At 58.0% G+C, this 19,953-nt stretch overlaps 1 protein-coding gene across 2 annotated transcripts in view; it reads left to right on the forward strand.

Annotated features, from left to right (window-relative positions):
• HSF1 (heat shock transcription factor 1) overlaps positions 1-16,422 on the forward strand; it is a 28,806-nt gene extending 12,384 nt beyond the window's left edge. Inside the window, exons 5-10 of one of the 2 annotated variants that reach the window (XM_030506900.1) lie at positions 8,782-8,857; positions 9,444-9,505; positions 11,470-11,566; positions 14,513-14,649; positions 16,184-16,241; positions 16,323-16,422. In XM_030506900.1, coding sequence (XP_030362760.1) covers positions 8,782-8,857; positions 9,444-9,505; positions 11,470-11,566; positions 14,513-14,649; positions 16,184-16,241; positions 16,323-16,418 — 526 coding nt within the window. In that variant the 3' untranslated portion in view covers positions 16,419-16,422. Of the gene's footprint in view, positions 1-8,781; positions 8,858-9,443; positions 9,506-11,469; positions 11,567-14,512; positions 14,650-16,183 lie in introns of both variants that reach the window. The other variant, XM_030506890.1, reaches the window with a different exon arrangement.
• The last annotated feature ends 3,531 nt before the right edge of the window (positions 16,423-19,953 follow it).

Genomic DNA, 19,953 nt, shown 5'->3' on the forward strand with positions numbered 1-19,953 from the left:
GCCGCGCTCCCGGCGGCGTCTGCACCTGCTTTTATCAGGTTTCTCCGTGGATCCTGCAGGAATTGCCTTGGCCTCGGCCCGGCGCTGCCGGGGGACGCCGCGAGCGCTTCCTCCTGCCCAGACGCTGCTCTCGCGGCCCCGGCGCTTCCACGAGGCCCCACTTGCAAAGAGAATGTAAAAGTTCAGCTTCCTCTTGACAGGAATAAATCTGAGCAGGGCCCAAACCTGCCCTTTGGCAGCACAATTCCCTGCTCCAGGATTAGTTTACCGTATGCAAGCCCTCCCACTAAATCACAGCAAATCATCTTGACCCGTGGAGCTGCCTTTATGCTTTCAGGCTTCCAAAAGCAACATATATATTATCCTCTGACACGGACCTCGGGGGATCCACTTTGCATTAGCACGTTATGGAAAAGCTGGAATCGAGCAGGGTTAGAGGAGAGAAGAGCTGAGCTCAGGACGTACCGAAGCCAAGGAGCCGCTCTCCGGGTTGAGTCACCCTCAGCAGCGAAGCCTCGTTACCAGACGCCCTCCCACCTCTGGGGTAAGGCGCTGGGCTTAAAGCTGCTGCACGTCATCTGGGAGATGAGCAACTGCGTGGTTCCTGCTCCCAGGCGTAGAACCGAGCACAGCTTTGCAGCCCTCTTCTCTTCCCACCTCCCCTGGAGCCCGGAGAGCGCAGCCGGGTTTGTTCAGTCTATCCTCATGTCTGTCCTGGCAAGGAAAAAGTGAGGCCATCCAGGAGAGCCCTGGAACCCGTAAGGTGAGCTCCTGTGAAGTTCCTGGCCAGGTATGCTCTGTGGTTTGCCCCGTGCTTTATGAGGCCGCAGTATCGTGTGTCCCGTTCCTGCAGCCCGGCCAAGCGGCACGAGGAGCTTCGGAGCAGGAGGGGATGTGGTCTCCTAAGCTGGAATGGGAATTCGGGGGCTGCTTGTTGAGCCAGGCCTGCAGCTTGCCCTGCCCTGAACGTTTGAACCTGGCTTTAACTTCTGTGCTTAATCCATGAGTCAGTTTATGGGCAAACATGACCCTTTCCTCTGGATCCCAGGGACCTCAGAGCCCGGGTGGCTCCATCCCAGCAATTCATGCTGGTTAGCATTGGAATAGCAAGTCTTCCTAGAACCGTGGAATGGTTTGGCTTGGGAAGGGGCCTTAAAGCTCCTCCAGCTCCAACCCCTGCCATGGGCAGGGACACCTTCCACTAGAGCAGGTTGCTCCAAGCCCCTGTGTCCAACCTGGCCTTGAACACTGCCAGGGATGGGGCAGCCACAGCTTCTCTGGGCACCCTGTGCCAGCGCCTCAGCACCCTCACAGGGAAGAGCTTCTGCCTCAGAGCTCATCTCAATCTCCCCTCTGGCAGGTTAAAGCCATTCCCCTTGTCCCGTCCCTGCATCCCTTGTCCAAAGCCCCTCTCCAGGTTTCCTGGAGCCCGTTTAGGCCCTGGAGCTGCTCTAAGGTCTCCCCTTCAGGAGCCTTCTCTTCTCCAGCTGCCCCAGCCCAGCTCTCTCAGCCTGGCCCCAGAGCAGAGCTGCTCCAGCCCTCGCAGCAGCTCCGTGGTTTTCCTCTCCACTAACAGTGGTTTCTGTTCCTCCTGCACCCTCCTCCTGGCCGGAGCAGCTCAGGAGCCGGCAGGAAGCCGATAGGGAAGATCCGGATGTGGTTACAGGGCACAGGCAGCTGGCAAAGAGGCAGCTCATGGACCATCCTGCCCCAAAACTGTACAGAACTCCAGGAAAGCATTCCAGGCATCCAGCTTTCTGCACCTCTGGGTGGTTGGTCACCATGCAAAGCCTTCCTTCTCCCACTCTGGGCAGGTCGGATCCTTCCCTGCTTCCCATGGGCAAACAGAAAAGGACGGGATACTTGGCTGTCAGCACGTAGAATGATCCTGATCCTTCGCTGTCTGCAGCCAGGGTGGCCAAACCGCTTCCCCAAAGAGTCTTCTGGAGGCAGTAGTGATCCGTGTTCGTGTGAGCCAGGGCTGCTGCTGGGATCCTGTCCTCAGGGGCCTCATCCCGGTGCAGCTGATGTCGGAGCACGGAGCAGCCCTGGAGTCACTGCAGAGAAAGAGGCTTTTCCCTCTGGGCAGCTGGGCAGCATCTGCCTTGCCCTGCTCCGGGTCTGTGTCCTCTCCCTGCTCCCTCGCTGGGATTAACTGGCTGTTCCCACTGGAAGCAGCGGGATTGGGATTGATTACGGTGCTGCTCCCCACAGTCTCCATCAGGCAGGTTTGGGGGGGGGGGTTCTGCTTCTCAGTTCACTGCTTCCCATCTGGAAATAACAAATGATTTGACTTTGTGGCTGAATTCCCTTTCTAAAATAGATGGGAATGCAGCGAGGGGAGTTAGGGAATGCTGCGCTCCCCATTCGGCTTCGGGAGTGAGGCATCACTGTCAGGGCTGGTTTCTTGTGGAGTGCAGTAAATCCTGAAGCATGGAGATGTCTTGGTTGGGGGAATTCTGCAGCAGAGGTTCCCCATGCTCGTGGTGGGATGCCAGGAGCTTGGGAATGGGTGTTTGGGAATGTTTGTGCCTGGGGTGGACTTCTCCAGCTGCTCCGATCTGTTCTGAGGGTTTCCATTGTCCCATCTCCTTGTGTGCTGCAGGAACTTAAGGAAAGCTTTTGGCTTTAGGCTGGCAGAAAGGAGACTGAGGTGGGATCTTGGGTGGTTCTTCCCTGTGAGGGTGCTGAGGCGCTGGCACAGGGTGCCCAGAGAAGCTGTGGCTGCCCCATCCCTGGCAGTGTTCAAGGCCAGGTTGGACACAGGGGCTTGGAGCAACCTGCTCTAGTGGAAGGTGTCCCTGCCCGGGGCAGGGGGTTGGAGCTGGAGGAGCTTTATGCTCCCTTCATCCCAAACCGCTCTGGGGTTCTCTGTGTACTTAAGTTGTTCCCATTGCCGAAGGGAAAGGGCTCCTGCAGGTGTGGACGTGGCTCTGGAGGAAGGAGCAGCTTCTGGCTCATCCCAGCTCTGCTGCTGCCGGGCTGTGCTCTGTGCTCCCTGCCTGGGCGCTGCTGGCTGCCCCTGGCTCTCCCTGCAGAGCCTGAGCTCCAGGCCTGGCTCACCTCTGACCGGGGCGGCTGTAACGTGGTGCTTTACAGCCTCCCTGGGCGCTGCAGCAGCCGGGCCCAGGCCCTCCTGCCCCTGCTCAGCCTCCCGGGGACCCGTCTTGGCCCGGAGTCAACCATCAGCTTCCTCTCAGCACTGCTTGGAGGCTTGAGCGTAACGGGGGGTTTATCAGAGCTGCTGCTTCTCAGGAGCTTCCTCCCTGCTGGAGATCATCTGAAGTCGCTTTTGCTGGTGCAGCCCATGGGTTAGAGACCTGCAGAGAGCTCTTTTGTCAGTGCAGGCGTCTCAATCTGAAGTTCGTTATCACCACAGCCTGACGTGCTGATGGGGAAATAACCCAACTGGAATCTCTTATCCCTGGTTTGTAGATTCAGCTGGAAATGGTCTGTAACGGGGTTTATCTGCTTCACTGCGTGTTCTTCTCGCTGGTGCCTGGTGCTGGACGCGCTCATGGAGGCACCAGCTCTTGGCTGTCTCTTCACTTGCCTCTTGCATGGTCCTGGCCTGTTCTCCAGGCCTCATCTGCACTATTGGTGTATTCAGAGTGCTCAGGAGGAAGAGGGGTTCAGAGGCTTCTACTGGGGTGTTGTCTCGAGGCTGTGCCCCAAACCATGTCCAGAGACTGGCCAGAGCTGGAAGGAGGAGGTCACGCCATGTTCAGCATCCTTCCAGTCATGGAATGACTTAGGGAGCAGTAAACTGGGGAGATTGGGATGAGCTCTGAGGCAGAAGCTCTTCCCTGTGAGGGTGCTGAGGCGCTGGCACAGGGTGCCCAGAGAAGCTGTGGCTGCCCCATCCCTGGCAGTGTTCAAGGCCAGGTTGGACACAGGGGCTTGGAGCACCCTGCTCTAGTGGAAGGTGTCCCTGCCCGGGGCAGGGGCTGGAGCTGGAGGAGCTTTAAGGTCCCTTCAGCCCAAACCACTCCATGATTCTAAAAGGGATCATTTGCAGCCAGTGCAGGAATCAGTCGGGATATAACCTGGAAATTACGCAGGTGTGGAGTGAGGACTTAACAATTACGAGGTGCTGAATGAAAGGTCCTGAACTTCCAGCTCTGTTCCTGCCAAGAGGGGGTTAGAACTGGACGACCTTTGCAGGTCCCTTCCAACCCAGACTATTCCATGATCCTATGACTGCAGAGGCAGGAGGGAAGCAGCAAGGCAGGGATGTGTCCCTGCTCCTGTGTGTGCTGGGGCTTCCCGAGGTCCAGGTGATGCCCCGATATTAACAGTCCTCAGTAGATTTGTCTCTTTGTGCGCTGTGTCCGCTGACTCCTGGGATGCGGGAGCCGAGCTCTGCATCCTAATGACACGGTGTCTGGAGAACACATCCCTTTGTTTGGGGGGATCTGGCAGCTGCCGGCTTCAGCTGATGGCTCCGGCCTCAAATCAGGAGGGAGAGGGAACAGTTGCTGCCTGTTCGCTTCCCTTTTGTCTTTTGAGCGCGCCGGGGCCGTGCTTTGCGCAGCCCCTCACTTATCCTGTCACCAGCGTCCCCGGGAGCCGCGGCTCGGCCCGGCTCCTGCTTCCTGTTGTCCTGGGTGCCTTCCATAGGGTCATGTGGACGGGCTTGGGATGAAGGGACTTGAATCTCATCCGGTTCCAACCCCTGCCCCGGGCAGGGACACCTTCCACTAGAGCAGGTTGCTCCAAGCCCCTGTGTCCAACCTGGCCTTGAACACTGCCAGGGATGGGACATTCCTGTTCAACGTGTCCCAACGTCCCACCACCCTCACAGGGAAAACTTCTTCCTTGTGTCTAATCTGAATTACATTTGGATTGGAAAAGCACATCTCATCTGAGATTCGGGTGAGGCCAGTGACCCCAAACTGTGCTCTGGACCCACACTATGCCAAAATGAAGAACTTTGCCCATTTATGGTTTATTTTTCCAAGCAAGTATGGATGGGGCCAGACCCTTCCGATCTTGATTAAAATCCTGGTTTATTTTCAATATGCTCCTGTCTGAAATACCAGAACATCATTTCAGCCAAACCGTTCCATGATCCTGTTACTCCCTGTGAGTTTTCCCTCTCAGATTTTGTTACCTGCCTTTTGCTCTGCCAGGGGCTCGGTACCATAATTGAGTACAACCAGGGGCCTCCCACTCTATGTATGCTTTGCCAGGCACCATCATCTTCCTCTTCCTCCCTGAAGCCCAAGGGAAGCTCTTCACCCTCTCCTGTCCCATCACCGCTAGTTCACAACCCTCCAGTGGACGAAGTCTCTGACTTTAGATCTGAAAGGGAGGCTGTAGCTTGAGCAGCTTGATCCTGGCCTTGAACACTGCCAGGGATGGGGCAGCCACAGCTCCTCTGGGCACCCTGTGCCAGCGCCTCAGCACCCTCACAGGGAAGAGCTTCTGCCTCAGAGCTCATCTCAATCTCCCCTCTGGCAGGTTAAAGCCATTCCCCTTGGCCTGTCCCTGCATCCCTTGTCCAAAGCCCCTCTCCAGGTTTCCTGCAGCCCCTTTAGGCACTGGAGCTGCTCTAAGGTCTCCCCTTCCCGCAGCAGAGGGGCAGGATCCCCTCCCTGAGCTGCTGCTCCCGCTCTGGGCTCCCCGTGCGATCGCTCACATCTCAGCAGCCCAGGCTCTGTGCGCAGAGCCCCCGTTCACACGTATGCTTCCCCCCCCCGCTAATCCCAGTGCCCCCAGTTTGATCCAGGCGCTGCTGGGGGCTGTGTGGGGGGAGCTGGTGCCAGACAGCCCTTATCTCCCGCAGGCAGGAGATGCTCATTCATCACGGCGCTGTGCCCGGCGCTCAGGAGCATCTGTCCCGCTGACAAACAGCCTCCCAGAGAGCCGCAATTACCGGGAATCACGCGGGAACAGGCACATCCCTGCTCCCAGATAAGGAGCACGGGGGGTGCAAGCCACGCTTGGCTTCACGCGGAGCAGGGGCTGAGATAAATGGCCCTTTCTTAGCTGCTCTTGTGCAATTAGAGGAGATGTGCTCCCGCTCTCACCGGGGCTCTGCTGCTCCCAGCATCTGCCTCCGATCCAGGCTGTTAACACCAAGTAACCACCCAGGAGTTGTCTTCTCTCTGCTGCAAACTCCAGGACACTCACCAGGAGCAGGGACAGGAAACCTGCAACTCCAGTTATAAATCTCCTGCTTTGGTGCTTTGAACCCTGGAGGATCTCACTTAAAACAGATGATTTCCAAGCACAACTTGTGGTTGTGACCATGTATGAAGACACTTGATGCCCTCAGAGTTTGTATCTGAGCTTTCTGCTGTGCTACAGCATTGTGATCTCATGTCACAGCTTCTTCAGGATTCGTGTCAGAGGTGGTGCTGTGGCAGCAGATTCCATCGGGTGGCACAGAGATAGAACCATGGAATGGTTTGGGTTGAAGGGACCTTAAATCTCACCCAGTTCCAACCCCTGCCACGGGCAGGGACACCTTCCACTAGAGCAGGTTGCTCCAAGCCCCTGTGTCCAACCTGGCCTTGAACACTGCCAGGGATGGGGCAGCCACAGCTTCTCCGGGCACCCTGTGCCAGCGCCTCAGCACCCTCACAGGGAAGAGCTTCTGCCTCAGAGCTCATCTCAGTCTCCCCTCTGGCAGGTTAAAGTCATTCCCCTTGTCCTGTCCCTGCATCCCTTGTCCAAAGCCCCTCTCCAGGTTTCCTGGAGCCCCTTTAGGCAATGGAGCTGCTCTAAGGTCTCCCCTTCAGGAGCCTTCTCTTCTCCAGGCTGCCCCAGCCCAGCTCTCAGCCTGGCTCCAGAGCAGAGCTGCTCCAGCCCTCGCAGCAGCTCCGGGGCCTCCTCTGGCCTTGCTCCATCAGGAATCACTCCCAGTGTCTCCAAACAGGCTCCCACTTGCAGACACATCCCCTAAAACAAGCGTTTCCCCTCAGAGGGGACAGTCCCCCCACGCTGTGTGCCCACTGCAGGGGGTGAGCTGACAGCCAAGGAGCTGCATTTGGGCTCTGCCAAGGAGCGCTCAGTGCTCCCGCAGCATTCCCAGGGCATTCCGAAAGGGCTGGGGAATGGGGCTGCCTCGTGTCGAGGGCTGCAGCTGCCTTGTCTCAGCTCCACCGTGCACCAGCTGCCAATTACACGCACGGAGGCTGCGGATGCTCCGGGCCCCAGCAGGGATTTCGGGATGTGTGTAAATTATCCCGGCTCTCCTCAGCACTCACCATCTGACCACGGCTCCCGGATCCGCCTCGGGATAACAAAGCACATGGAGCTATTGCCTTGTCCCCGGTGCTAACCAGGGCAGAGCCGCGGCCCCGCGCCCGCTGCGGCATTCCCAAGGGTGGGAGTTGGAATGAAGCTGTTCCCGCTGCTCCGTCACACCTGAGCCGGGGGCTGCGGGCTCCGAGGGTGGTCACTGCTCATTAGGCAGCGGGACAGGAGCAGCTGGACGCCAGGTCCCCGCAGGGTTAAACCCGGGCTGGGAGCAGCCACAACCCCGTTGTACTGGTTTATGGTGGTGTATGAGGCCATTGACTGGTGAGTTTATGGGGCTGTTCCAGGCGGTTCATTTGGGGAGTTATTAAAGGGAGCTCTGAAGCGTTTCCGTGATCCCAGTGTTTGACAGGACCCGGCTCCGCACCTGCCCCTTGTCAGTGGCTGAATCCTCAGGGAATGCCGGGATGATCCCGGAGCTGGGGACGAGCTCCAGCAGCCTCCAAGAGCACAAAGCAAGGGACTTGGCTCTTCAGCAGCAGAGTGTGTGGGACCAGCCAAGTGCTGCCTGGCCCTGGCCCCCCCAGCGCTGCTCCCTCCAGATAATCATGGATCCATGGAACGGGTTGGGCTGAAGGGACCTTAAAGCTCCCCCAGCTCCAGCCCCTGCCCCGGGCAGGGACACCTTCCACTAGAGCAGGTTGCTCCAAGCCCCTGTGTCCAACCTGGCCTTGATGCTGCAGGGTTATTGCTCATTGCTCTGTTGTACCTATGCTGCAGAACACACAAACCTGGTCGATGCTGGTTGCATTTCTAGGCATGGAAAAGGCAAATGATGGAATTCTGAAACGTGTGGAGTTTGGGAATTGGGGCTGCAGGAGGAAATCGCTTCTCAGCCTTTTGGCTAACATCAAGTGGAGTATCTGTGCTTATCAGTTTGATGCTTTATTAGGGATTGTAGTGATGGGGTGAGGGGTGATGGGTTTAAACTGAAATGAGGGGGATTTAGGTTGGATATAAGGATGAAGTTCTTCCCCATGAGGGCGGTGGGACACTGGAAGGGTTGAAGGGAGAAGCTGTGGCTGCCCCATCCCTGGCAGTGTTCAAGGCCAGGTTGGACACAGGGGCTTGGAGCAACCTGCTCCAGTGGAAGGTGTCCCTGCCCGGGGCAGGGGCTGGAGCTGAATGAGCTTTAAGGTCCCTTCAGCACAAACCGTTCCATGATTCCATGATACAGGAGAGGGGATCTGTGAAACCACGGCTGGAGCACATGGGCCAGGTCAGGGCCATGGGGCTGGGTCACCGCGGTGGCTTTGGAGCTGCTCTCCCTGGCACGGCGCCGTCTCACTGCCCGTGGGGGCATCGCTGCTGCTCCTGCCGCTGCACAAGCTCAGCCGATGGCAAAGAAACCTTCCTGAGCACAGTTCCACGCGCGGCACCGGCGGGCTGGGGGTGATCCGGGAGCTGGGAAGTGTCAGCACATCCCTGCTGCAGTTTTCCAGCTCGTCCTGGGCTTTACCTGCTCGCGAGGCCGCGGTTGGCTTTGTTCTCAGGTGGCTGCTGCCTCTCTTGCAGTGAGAACGAGGCGCTGTGGAGGGAAGTGGCCAGCTTGCGGCAGAAGCATGCTCAGCAGCAGAAAGTCGTCAATAAGGTAAATCCCGCTTTTCCCAATGGATTGGGACCCTCTCGTGTTGGTGTATGTGGGGAGGGGGTGACTGGGAGGCGCATGTGCAGCATCAGTGGGATGCTGCGGTGTTCATCCTGTTTAAGAATCATTCTGAGCACTGTTTTTCCTTCCCATGCCGTGAGATTATGGGAATGCAGTGGGAAAGGCTGGATTTGGGCTGGCGGTGCCCACCTTTGAGTGGGAAAGGCTGGATTTGGGCTGGCAGTGCCCGCCTTTGAGTGGGAAAGGCTGGATTTGGGCTGGCAGTGCCCACCTTTGTGCTTGGGCTGCAGCCAGCGCTCCACCATGTCCCTCATGTCCAGCTCAGCGTTGGTGGGATGCAGCAGCATTAATCCTGGTTTAAGGATCATTTTGAGCACTGATTTGCCTTCCCATTGCTGTGAGCTTATGGGAATGCAGTGGGAAAGGCTGGATTTGGGCTGGCAGTGCCCACCTTTGTGCACTCCCCATGTCCCCCATGCCCTGCTCAGCTCTGCAGATGGTCCCAGAGCGTTTCCTGCCCCAGTTCTGTGCCCACCATCACAGGTTGTGTCCTTTCTTCTCCCCACAGCTCATCCAGTTCCTGATCTCATTGGTTCAATCCAACCGCATCCTCGGAGTGAAGAGGAAGATGTAAGTGTGGTGTCCACCTCCACAGAGATTCCCTGTCAGAGAGTAGGGAGAGGAGCAGCAGAGCAGGTCCCCAGTCTCCTGCAGCAGCCTTGGCGCTGGGGCACTGGCCATGGCACCATCCGAGCTTCCAGAACGTGCTCCAGCCCCAGCCAGCTGACCCTGCACCTCATTCCTTGAAGGGTTTTGTGATCCAGGCCACATAAACTGGGTGCAGAACCTACTTCAGAGCTGTAAAACTGCACCCTGTGGGCCAGGAGCACTCTGGTGTCCTCACCCTGTCCTCTCGGTCCTGCTGGGACATCATGTTGTTATTCCAAAAGGGCAGCGTTGGAGGATCCAGAGCAGCGTCCTGCCGCCACGGGCTGCTGAGATGCCTTCAGACCTGGCCTCAGACCTGCTGTGGGTGGGTTTGCCCCTTGCTGGTGACCATTCAGGTGCCCTCAGAGGTTAAGAACACCCCCAGCTGTGTCTGCTTTGACCAGTTAACAGTGACTTGGGTTTGTCCCAGGATTGGGCTGCAGCACAATTCCTTTGCTCTCCTCATTGTTATAGGTGGTTCTTCTGTTGTCTCTCATCTCACACTTCACTGGGCTGAGCAGGTCCCCCTCATCCCATCCCATCCCATCCCATGAGATGGGCTCTTTTGGTGAGGCACTGGAACAGGAAGCTGTGGCTGCCCCATCCCTGGCAGTGTTCAAGGCCAGGTTGGACACAGGGGCTTGGAGCAACCTGCTCTAGTGGAAGGTGTCCCTGCCCGGGGCAGGGGTTGGAGCTGGAGGAGCTTTAGGGTCCCTTCGAACCCAAACCACTCTGGGATTCCATGATTCTTCCTCCACCTGATTCTTGTCCCAAGGAACAAGGGATGGGACAAGAGGAAACGGCCTCAAGCTGCACCAGGGGAGGTTTAGATGGAGCTGAGGAACAATTCCTTCCCCAAAGGGTGCTCAGGCATTGGAACAGGCTGCCCAGGCAGGGCTGGAGTCACCGGCCCTGGAGGTATCTAGAAGACGTGTAGATGTGCCCCCTGGGGACATGGTTCAGTGGTGGCCTTGGCAGTGCTGGGCAACGGTTGGACTCAATGATCTTAAAAGGTCTTTCCCAACCTAATCCCGTGATTCTCTGGTGTTTCTCCACTCATTCATGTAGGAACTGGCAGCTCCTCTGCCCGGTGCCTGTTCCTTGTCCCCACCTTGTCCCCTGTGTCCTGTGGAGCTGCAGGGCTGGATGGTGCCCAGCAGCACCATCTGGCAGCCCCCGCCACAGCAGCCTGGATGACTGCTAATGAAGATGGTGGTTTCTATGGTGCTAATGGCCACGACAGGCTGAAATGATTTATCTCCTGAGGAGAAAGACCTTCTCCACACTACTCAGGTCCCTGAAAAGGGCCACAGAAGTGGTGGTGTCCCAGCTGACCAGCAGCAATCCATCCTTGGGGCGGTTGGCCGTGGGGAAGTGAAGCCAAGCAGAGCACTGGCGATGCCGGCCGGCAGCAGGAGGTCACCAGGGCGTCCTCTGGGGCCTGAGCTTTCACATCAGCGCTCAGCTGACTTGCAAAACGTAGCCCAGGGGCTGGTTCTGCTCCTCCCTGTCCTGGTGTCACCGTGTCCTGGTGAGCGCTGGCACAGGGTGCCCAGAGGAGCTGTGGCTGCCCCATCCCTGGCAGTGTTCAAGGCCAGGTTGGACACAGGGGCTTGGAGCAACCTGCTCTAGTGGAAGGTGTCCCTGCCCGTGGTTTGGAACTGGATGAGCTTCAAGGTTCCTCCCAACCCATTCCATGGTTCCATGGGCCCCTGCTCTGCTGTGTGACACAACCACCCCCATGGCCACGTCCCCATGGGGACACCCAGTTGTGCTCAGCGCCTTGGGTGGGTGCAGGACCCATCCTGGGGTTGGGATGGGGGCGGTGCTGGGGGACGCGCGGTGCCGGCAGCGCGGTGACTCCGGTGCTCGGGAATGTCTTGCAGCCCCCTGATGTTGAACGACAGCAGTTCAGCACATTCCATGCCGAAGTACAGCCGCCAGTACTCCCTGGAGCACGTCCACGGCTCCTCCCCGTACGCTGTAAGTACCCCTGCTCCTGGGGGGGGCAAGGACACGGATCCATGGGGAGGGACCTGCTGCAGGCTCCTCTCCAGCTGCTCTTGCCTGGAGCAAGAGTGCAGCCCTTTGCTCCCAACCTCCGTGGGGGCTTTGGCAAAAGCTGCTTCCGAAGCTTGGGCACAGGGAGGGAGCTGCTGGGTGGGAATTCTTGCAGATCAAGCACAGCTTCTCCATTCAACCCATTCCACAGTCCCACCACCCTCCCAGGGAAGAGCTTCTGCCTCAGAGCTCATCTCAGTCTCCCCTCTGGCAGGTTAAAGCCATTCCCCTTGTCCTGTCCCTGCATCCCTTGTCCAAAGCCCCTCTCCAGGTTTCCTGGAGCCCCTTCAGGCACTGGAGCTGCCCTAAGGTCTCCCCTTCCCACAGCAGAGGGGTGTCTCTGTAGATGTGTGCTCTGGAGTGTCCCTCACATTGCTGCTGGATCCCAGTGGATACTGAGGGTTTGCCCAGAGAAGCTGTGGCTGCTCCATCCCTGGCAGTGTTCAAGGCCAGGTTGGACACAGGGGCTTGGAGCAACCTGCTCTAGTGGAAGGTGTCCCTGCCCGGGGCAGAGGCTGGAGCTGGAGGAGCTTTGAGGTCCCTTCCATTCCAGGATTCCACGAGTCTGTGCCCTCCCATCCTTTTGAAGCACTTTTTAGTGTGTTGCCTTCCCTCACCACTCAGTGGCCAACACACACAACACGTCTCTTCCAAACCCTTTAATGCGGACCCTGAATCCTCATCAGACTCCACCTAAACCCTGTTGTGACACCGCACAATGGTTTGGATGCCCAGAACTGCCCATTGTGGAGCCCTGCAGGTCCCAAACTGTGGCCTCTGCCTTACCACAAGGTCTGGAAGCCTTATTCCATGCCCTAAGAGCTGGAGGAACATGCTGCTGATAGGAGAGGTGTGACACGTTGGTCACTGTTTGCTCCTGAGCACCTCAGGCCTAAGCGAATCCACCAAATCTCATGTCGTGACATGGTTGGTTCCATTCTAGATGCTCTGTTGGATGTGGTTCGTGTCAATGTGTGTCCTGGGGGACCTCACCACGTGAATTCAGGCTGTCTCCCGGCCGGCCGTGGGAACCAGCCGCTGTTCCTTGGCCAGAGCTGTCGTGTGAATCAGGGTTCTCCTCGCTCCCTCCTGCACTCAGACCACCCGTGTGGAAACTCTCTGTTCCCGTTCCAGCTCCAACCCTGTGATCTCCTTTCAAAGCACCTTTCATCTTCAACTGCTTCCACAGCCGCACCGGGAGCTCTTCCAGGTCCGACTGGATTGTCCCACTTATGGGAAGCGCAGGTGCTCCCCCTCGCTCGAGCCGAGGGTTCATGATTCCAGCTCCAAAAGGAACCTGAGCCCGGATGGCTGGGCAGGTTTTCAGAGCGAGCTGCCAACAAGCACTTTGGATCCTGACACTGCCCAAGGCCCAGCCTGGACAGTGAGGAACAAAGAGTGATTTTACAGTGAGGTAAATGTGGGGTGAGAACTTGGAATCCTGGAATGGTTTGTGTTGGAGGGAGCTTAAAGCTCCCCCAGCTCCAACCCCTGCCCCGGGCAGGGACACCTTCCACTAGAGCAGGTTGCTCCAAGCCCCTGTGTCCAACCTGGCCTTGAACACTGCCAGGGATGGGGCAGCCACAGCTTCTCTGGGCACCCTGTGCCAGCGCCTCAGCACCCTCACAGGGAAGAGCTTCTGCCTCAGAGCTCATCTCAATCTCCCCTCTGGCAGGTTAAAGCCATTCCCCTTGGCCTGTCCCCGCATCCCTTGCCCAAAGCCCCTCTCCAGGTTTCCTGGAGCCCCTTTAGGCCCCGGAGCTGCTCTAAGGTCTCCCCTTCCCGCAGCAGAGGGGCAGGATCCCCTCCCTGAGCTGCTGCTCACGCTCTGGGGGTGCAGCCCAGCACACGGGGGGGTTCTGGGCTCAAGCACACACTGAAGCCAGGTCACGGGGAGCTTCTCCTCACCCAACACCCCAAGTCCTGCTCCTCAGGCTGCTCCAGCCCGTCCCCCCCAGCCTGGGGCTGTGCTGGGGTTGCCCCGACGCAGGGGCAGGACCTTGCCCTTGGCCTGGCTGCGCCTCAGGGGGGTGAGACAGGGGTTGTCCTGACCCGGACACAGCGGAGTCCGGTCCTGTGCCCATGGCTGTGACCTGATCTCCCACCACTGCTGCACCTCACCCTGTGCCACCGGTTGTGCCACCACATCCCTGCAGCTCCTGCCACATCCTTGTGCCCCTTTGTTCCTCCAGAATCCAACCTTGGACTTGCAGAAGCCATCGGTGGCCCAAAAGCCACCATCCAGAGCAGGTCACCAGCTGTGTTAGAAGGACAGTGTGCTCACAACGTGCTCCTCATTGCCCTCACTGTGCCCAGGTGGCACTCGGGGTTCTGTGGAGGTTCCAAATCGGTGCTGCCTGGTTTATCCAGGCAGGAATTCTGCTGCTGGTGGGACACGTCCCTCCCTGTCCCCTCTGGGCAGGAGGCAGAGCTGGGATGATCCACCATGGCCAGCCAGCAGCAGAGAGCCTGCAGAGCATCTCCACGTGTCCTCATGTTCCTGGTGTGCATGAGGTGGAATCCTTTGGGGTTATCCCTTAGGATTTTAATATGGGGGAGCTGAGGGGCTGTATCCACACTGTGGTCTCACTGTGATCCCAAAGTGCTGCTTTAATCCAGTACGGGCAGGGAAGGACTCAAATATGTCAAGGATGGACCAAGGATGTTCCCCACATCCTCCCTGTTTTCCTTATGTTCCCGGGTGCATCCTCTAACCTGGAATCCCCTTTGTCCCCTGGACCCCTTCTTCCAGGGGCGGGTGAGGACTTGGGACCGTTCTGATGTGCCTCCTCCTGCCCCACACACATGGGGCAGTGTCCGGTCTGTGCCCAATGCTTCACACTGGGAATGCTGTGATTGTCATTGCAGGCTTCTTCCCCAGCATATAGTGGCTCCAACCTGTATTCCCCGGATTCTTCAGGCAACTCTGGTCCCATCATCTCAGACGTGACCGAACTGGCCCAGTCCAGCCCCTCAGCATCCCCCAGCGGCAGCCTCGATGGAAGGTACCTTCCTGTTCCGTAAAATGGAGCTGCACGGAATGGGATGGGTGGGAAGGGACCTGAGGGGTTCAGTCTGGAGAAGAGAAGGCTCAGGGGGGACCTTCTCGCTCTCTGCAACTGCCTGACAGGAGGCTGGAGCCAGGAGGGGGCTGGTCTCTGCTCCCAAGGAACAAGGGATGGGACAAGAGGAAATGGCCTCAAGCTGCACCAGGGCGGGTTTAGATGGAGCTGAGGAACAATTCCTTCCCCAGAGGGTGCTCAGGCATTGGAACAGGCTGCCCAGGGCAGTGCTGGAGTCACCGGCCCTGCAAGTGTTCACACACCGTGTAGCTGAGGCCTCAGTGCCATGGGTTAGTGGTGGCCTTGGCAGTGCTGGGCAATGGTTGGACTTTATGATCTTAAAGCTCTTTTCCAACCCAGCTGATTCCATGATTCTCTGATTCTTCCCAAGAGCTCATCTCAATCTCCCCTCTGGCAGGTTAAAGCCATTCCCCTTGTCCTGTCCCTGCATCCCTTGTCCAAAGCCCCTCTCCAGGTTTCCTGGAGCCCCTTTAGGCCCTGGAGCTGCTCTAAGGTCTCCCCTTCCCGCAGCAGAGGGGCAGGATCCCCTCCCTGAGCTGCTGCTCACGCTCTGGGGGTGCACCCAGCACACGGGGGGTTTAGGGGGGTCTTTCCCAGTTCAACACCAGTTCCCATTGGGCAGCAGCAGCCTTGGAGCTGGCTCAGCCTCCCCAGGCAGGGAGGGTTCATCTCTCCACAGCTCCTGTGGTCACCCAGCTCCTTTCTTCCTCCTCTTTATAGGTTATTCCTGGCATTGGCCCATCCCCTGAGGTGCTGAATCACCCACAAATGCCATTTATTGCCTCCAGTGCCCTCTGCCAGGAACACTCCCTCTCAAATATAGCCCATATGGTTGCTAATGGCCCTTTTCCCTGTGCCTTTGTCCTTGCTGTCCTTTCCGTGGCACTGATTGTGCCTCTTAAAGCCCCAGATCCACGAGTTGGGTAAAGTTGGAGCTGCCCAAAGAAACCAGCTTCCCTTCCCATAGAAACAGCACATCAGAAAATGCTTGTGGAAAGGATCCCAGGCTTTTTCCTGCCCCCAGGAATCACAGCACTGCCCGTGGGGAGCAGATCCAACCCTCCAGCCTTTGCTTTGGAGGTGATCATGTTCTGGTATCTACACTGGGCTGTTCCTGTGCTGTTTAACTGTGTCCACATCAAAAGCTGGATTGTTTTAACAGTGCTGTTAGAGGCAAATCCCACCCTCCTTCCATTGCTTCTCCCTGTGTCCCGGAGCCTCCCACCCCTTCAGCCCCAAGAAGCACACTGAGGAAGCAGGAGGAGGATGCTGATGTGTCAGGGAGCTGAATGGGATCAGGATCAGAGAAGGAATCCTCATTCAACATCATCTTTAGAGCTGGTTCTGGAGGGTTTCTATGGGGCAAAGGAGGAATTTCCTGCCCTGAGGAGTGGAATCACCTTGGAGCTCGCTCGGGTGTCAGTGGGAGGTGGTCACTGGTCTCCCTCTGTTTCAGGAGCAGTCCCGTGGTGCGGATCAAAGAGGAGCCCCCCAGCCCCAGCCGCAGCCCCCAGGTAGAGGAGGCCAGCCCAGGGAAGCCTCCTGCAGTGGAGACCCCTCTGTTCCCCTCCACCTTCATCGACTCCATCCTGCAGGAGAACGACCCCAGCGCCTCGGCTGCCGCCAGCGCCAGCCCCGCGCAGCCGCAGCCCCCGGAGAAGTGCCTCAGCGTCGCCTGCCTCGACAAGTGAGTGCCCCGCGGGGCCGCCGCGCCTGCTGCGTCCCCCTGCTCAGGCCTGGAGGCTTTAAGTTGTGCCACAGCCCGGGTTTCACTGAACCCCAGAGTGGTTTGGGTTGGAAAGGGGCTTAAGCTCCAACCCCTGCCCCGGGCAGGGACACCTTCCACTGGAGCAGGTTGCTCCAAGCCCCTGTGTCCAACCTGGCCTTGAACACTGCCAGGGATGGGGCAGCTGATATAAGCTGTGTCCTAGTGAGTGGGAGAACATTCACCACGACTGGAGCCAGGTGCAAGCAGCAGTTTGATGCCAAACTTCCTCCCTTAGGAATGTGGAGGGCAGCTGGGATGGGCAAAGCAGAGGAGAGAAGAGGGACAGTGCTACAGAGCACACTCAGAGCAGGTTCCTGGAGAAACGCTGCCCACAGCGATTCCAGGTCTCACCTACACCTAAAACCCACCGGGAGCAAAGCTGCAGGTCAAAGGAGGTGATTGTGCCCCTCTGTTGTGATGAGACCCCACTTGGATCCTGTGTCCAGCTCTGGGGTCCCCAGCACCAGAGGGACATGGAGCTGTTGGAGCGGGTCCAGAGGAGGTCATGGAGCTGCTGCAAGGGCTGGAGCAGCTCTGCTCTGGAGCCAGGCTGAGAGAGCTGGGCTGGGGCAGCCCAGGCTGGTTGGAGCTGGAGCAGCTTTAAGGTCCCTTCAACCCCAACCATTCCAGGATTCCATGGTCTGACTTAGGCTGGACTCAGGGAGTGGAGGCCGGAAGTTGATGGGTGGCATTTTAGGGATCAGATGTACTCTTACACCTTTGACCATCACACAGAGCTCATGGGTGCACATGCAAGTGGTGGGATCCCAAACTAGAAAGTTGTTTGTCCACATGGAATGCCAAGAACTTCTCCTTCACCATGTGGAGATCTCAGATCTCAGCTGCTTACCAGATCTTGTCCATTCCTATTCTCCCTGGGTTGTGGGGAAAACAGATGAGAATTAAGGTCTTCCCTTGGAATTCCAAGTCAGGCTTTGTCCCTTTAAAGTAAGAAAGGGATTTGGAGAAGACACAATTCACTTCAGGGTGCTGGAAGGCAGCAGAGAGCTCTGTTAGATGTAAGGCTACTATGGACTTACACACCTGAGGTGGTGACAGTGTGACATCAGCCCTTAGAGCTGCAGTGTCATAGCTCCACATAGAGAAGGGACAAAACCCATGGAAGTGGCCTCTTCCTTTCCCGTTCCACAGTGAGTACATGGGAAGGCTGCCCCATCACAGCAGGGTCTGCAGCCTGTGGGCAGCACCATGGAGCAGCCTCTGCACCTCCAGGGCAGGAGATGTCTGCTCACTCCTTGCTCTAGGCCTTGGAGGAGATGCTTGTCTGTGGCTTCCCCTCTTTATAACCCTGGGCAGGGCTCTGGAGTCCATCCCACCCCGATGGCGTCCAGAAGAGAAAGGTTTGATTGAACAGCTCATCAGAACCTGGAACTGGCCACTTAGAGGTAATAAAATGGGGAACAGAAAAGTGCTGCTGAGAACATCTGAATTATCGAGCAGGGAAAGGACACAGAGAACATTGGAGCCATGGGGAGGCCGAGCCCACGCTTCAGCTCAGAAAGCTGCTTAGAGCCATGCAAGGGAAAGGGCCTGTGCTTCCTGCAGCCCTGGTCCAGCTCTGGGGCAGCAACACCAGGGGGACGTGGAGCTGCTGGAGCGAGGCCAGAGGAGGCCCCGGAGCTGCTGCGAGGGCTGGAGCAGCTCTGCTCTGGAGCCAGGCTGAGAGAGCTGGGCTGGGGCAGCCTGGAGAAGAGAAGGCTCCTGAAGGGGACACCTTAGAGCAGCTCCAGTGCCTAAAGGGGCTCCAGGAAACCTGGAGAGGGGCTTTGGGCAAAGGCCTGTAGGGACAGGCCAAGGGGAATGGCTTTAACCTGCCAGAGGGGAGATTGAGATGAGCTCTGAGGCAGAAGTTCTTCCCTGTGAGGGTGCTGAGGCGCTGGCACAGGGTGCCCAGAGAAGCTGTGGCTGCCCCATCCCTGGCAGTGTTCAAGGCCAGGTTGGACACAGGGGCTTGGAGCAACCTGCTCTAGTGGAAGGTGTCCCTGCCCGGGGCACCATCCTGTCATTTGATGATCCCAGCAGTCAGAGGTGCCCAGAGGGAAGTGGAATGAGCAGAGCAGGGCTTGCACTGAGGCCCTGCTCAGGCAGGAGGATGAGCTGCTGGTGGAAGTGCAGACCCTGCTTCAGAGCCTGCTCAGTGCCCCGTGCTGGGGATGCAGCCTCTCCGTGTCCCCATCATAGAGCCACAGACAGGTTTGGGCTGAAGGGACCTTAAAGCTCCTCCAGCTCCAACCCCTGCCCCGGGCAGGGACACCTTCCACTGGAGCAGGTTGCTCCAAGCCCCTGTGTCCAACCTGGCCTTGAACACTGCCAGGGATGGGGCAGCCACAGCTTCTCCCTTCAACCCCCTCCAGTGTCCCAGCACCCTCATGGGGAATCAGACCTCGGTGAGCCCTGACCTCCCATGGCCAGAACTCAGCACCCACCTCTTGCTCCTCAGGGATTGGAGCCGCACAAGGTCCATGTCTGGATCCTGGGATACTGGACACAGAATTCCTATGAAATTCCCAGGAGTTTGCTGCTTGCACTGAGATGTGGGAACCTGGGAAGTGGTTCCTCATGGGAGGGGACTCTCCAGTGTATGGGGGGTGCCCGAGCCCTCTCGCCTGACCCGGGCGCTGTCAGCGTGCCAGGAAGCCTCCCTGATCCCTGGATTTTCATCACTGGGAGCACGCTCCAGTGGTTCTCCGGTTCATTGGAGAAGAGGAGCCCCTAAGCCCCAGGTCAGGGCTTGCATTGCCTCTTTGTGAGCCTCCCAGCCTGTCATCTGATCCACAAAGCCCTCCTTTGTGAAGGGAATTTCGTGGGAGCTGAGGATTAACCTTTGGGGCAGCAGCAGCCTTTGAGGAGCCGGTGGAAACACCAGGTCCAGGGGATGAAAGGAGATGTTTGTATGGAAATACCTGAGGGTGGTGTCCAAATATCACCCACTGCCCGTCTGAGGACCCTCCGGAGGCACTTCACAAGAGCCAAAGGCCACTGTGTGCTGGAGAACCTTCATCAGTAACTTCATGTGTGTGTTCTGTAAGAGCAGGTGGGGACCACACAACGGGGGGGATTTGAACTGAGGGGACGTTGAGATGAGACCCTGGGCAGAAGTTCCTCACCATGAGGGCGGTGGGACACTGGCAGGGGTTGAAGGGAGAAGCTGTGGCTGCCCCATCCCTGACAATGTTCAAGGCTTGGAGCAACCTGCTCTATGGAAGGTGTCCCTGCCCGTGCTTTGGAACTGGAGGAGCTTCCAGGTCCATCCCAACCCAAACCATTCCATGATTCCCTGCTCGGAAGCAGCTTGTCTTGCTGAGAAGCCTCTAACCAAGCTTGGCTGTGCTGTAACCGCCCCGGGCTGGGCTTTGCCGGGGCTGGTTTCGTGTCTGTGGTGTTCGTACCATCTCCTCCAGCCTGACCCCGCTTCCATGCTCCGCGGTGCCGCATCC

Source organism: Strigops habroptila, chromosome 1 (assembly GCF_004027225.2).
Source record: "Strigops habroptila isolate Jane chromosome 1, bStrHab1.2.pri, whole genome shotgun sequence".
NCBI lineage: Eukaryota > Metazoa > Chordata > Aves > Psittaciformes > Psittacidae > Strigops > Strigops habroptila.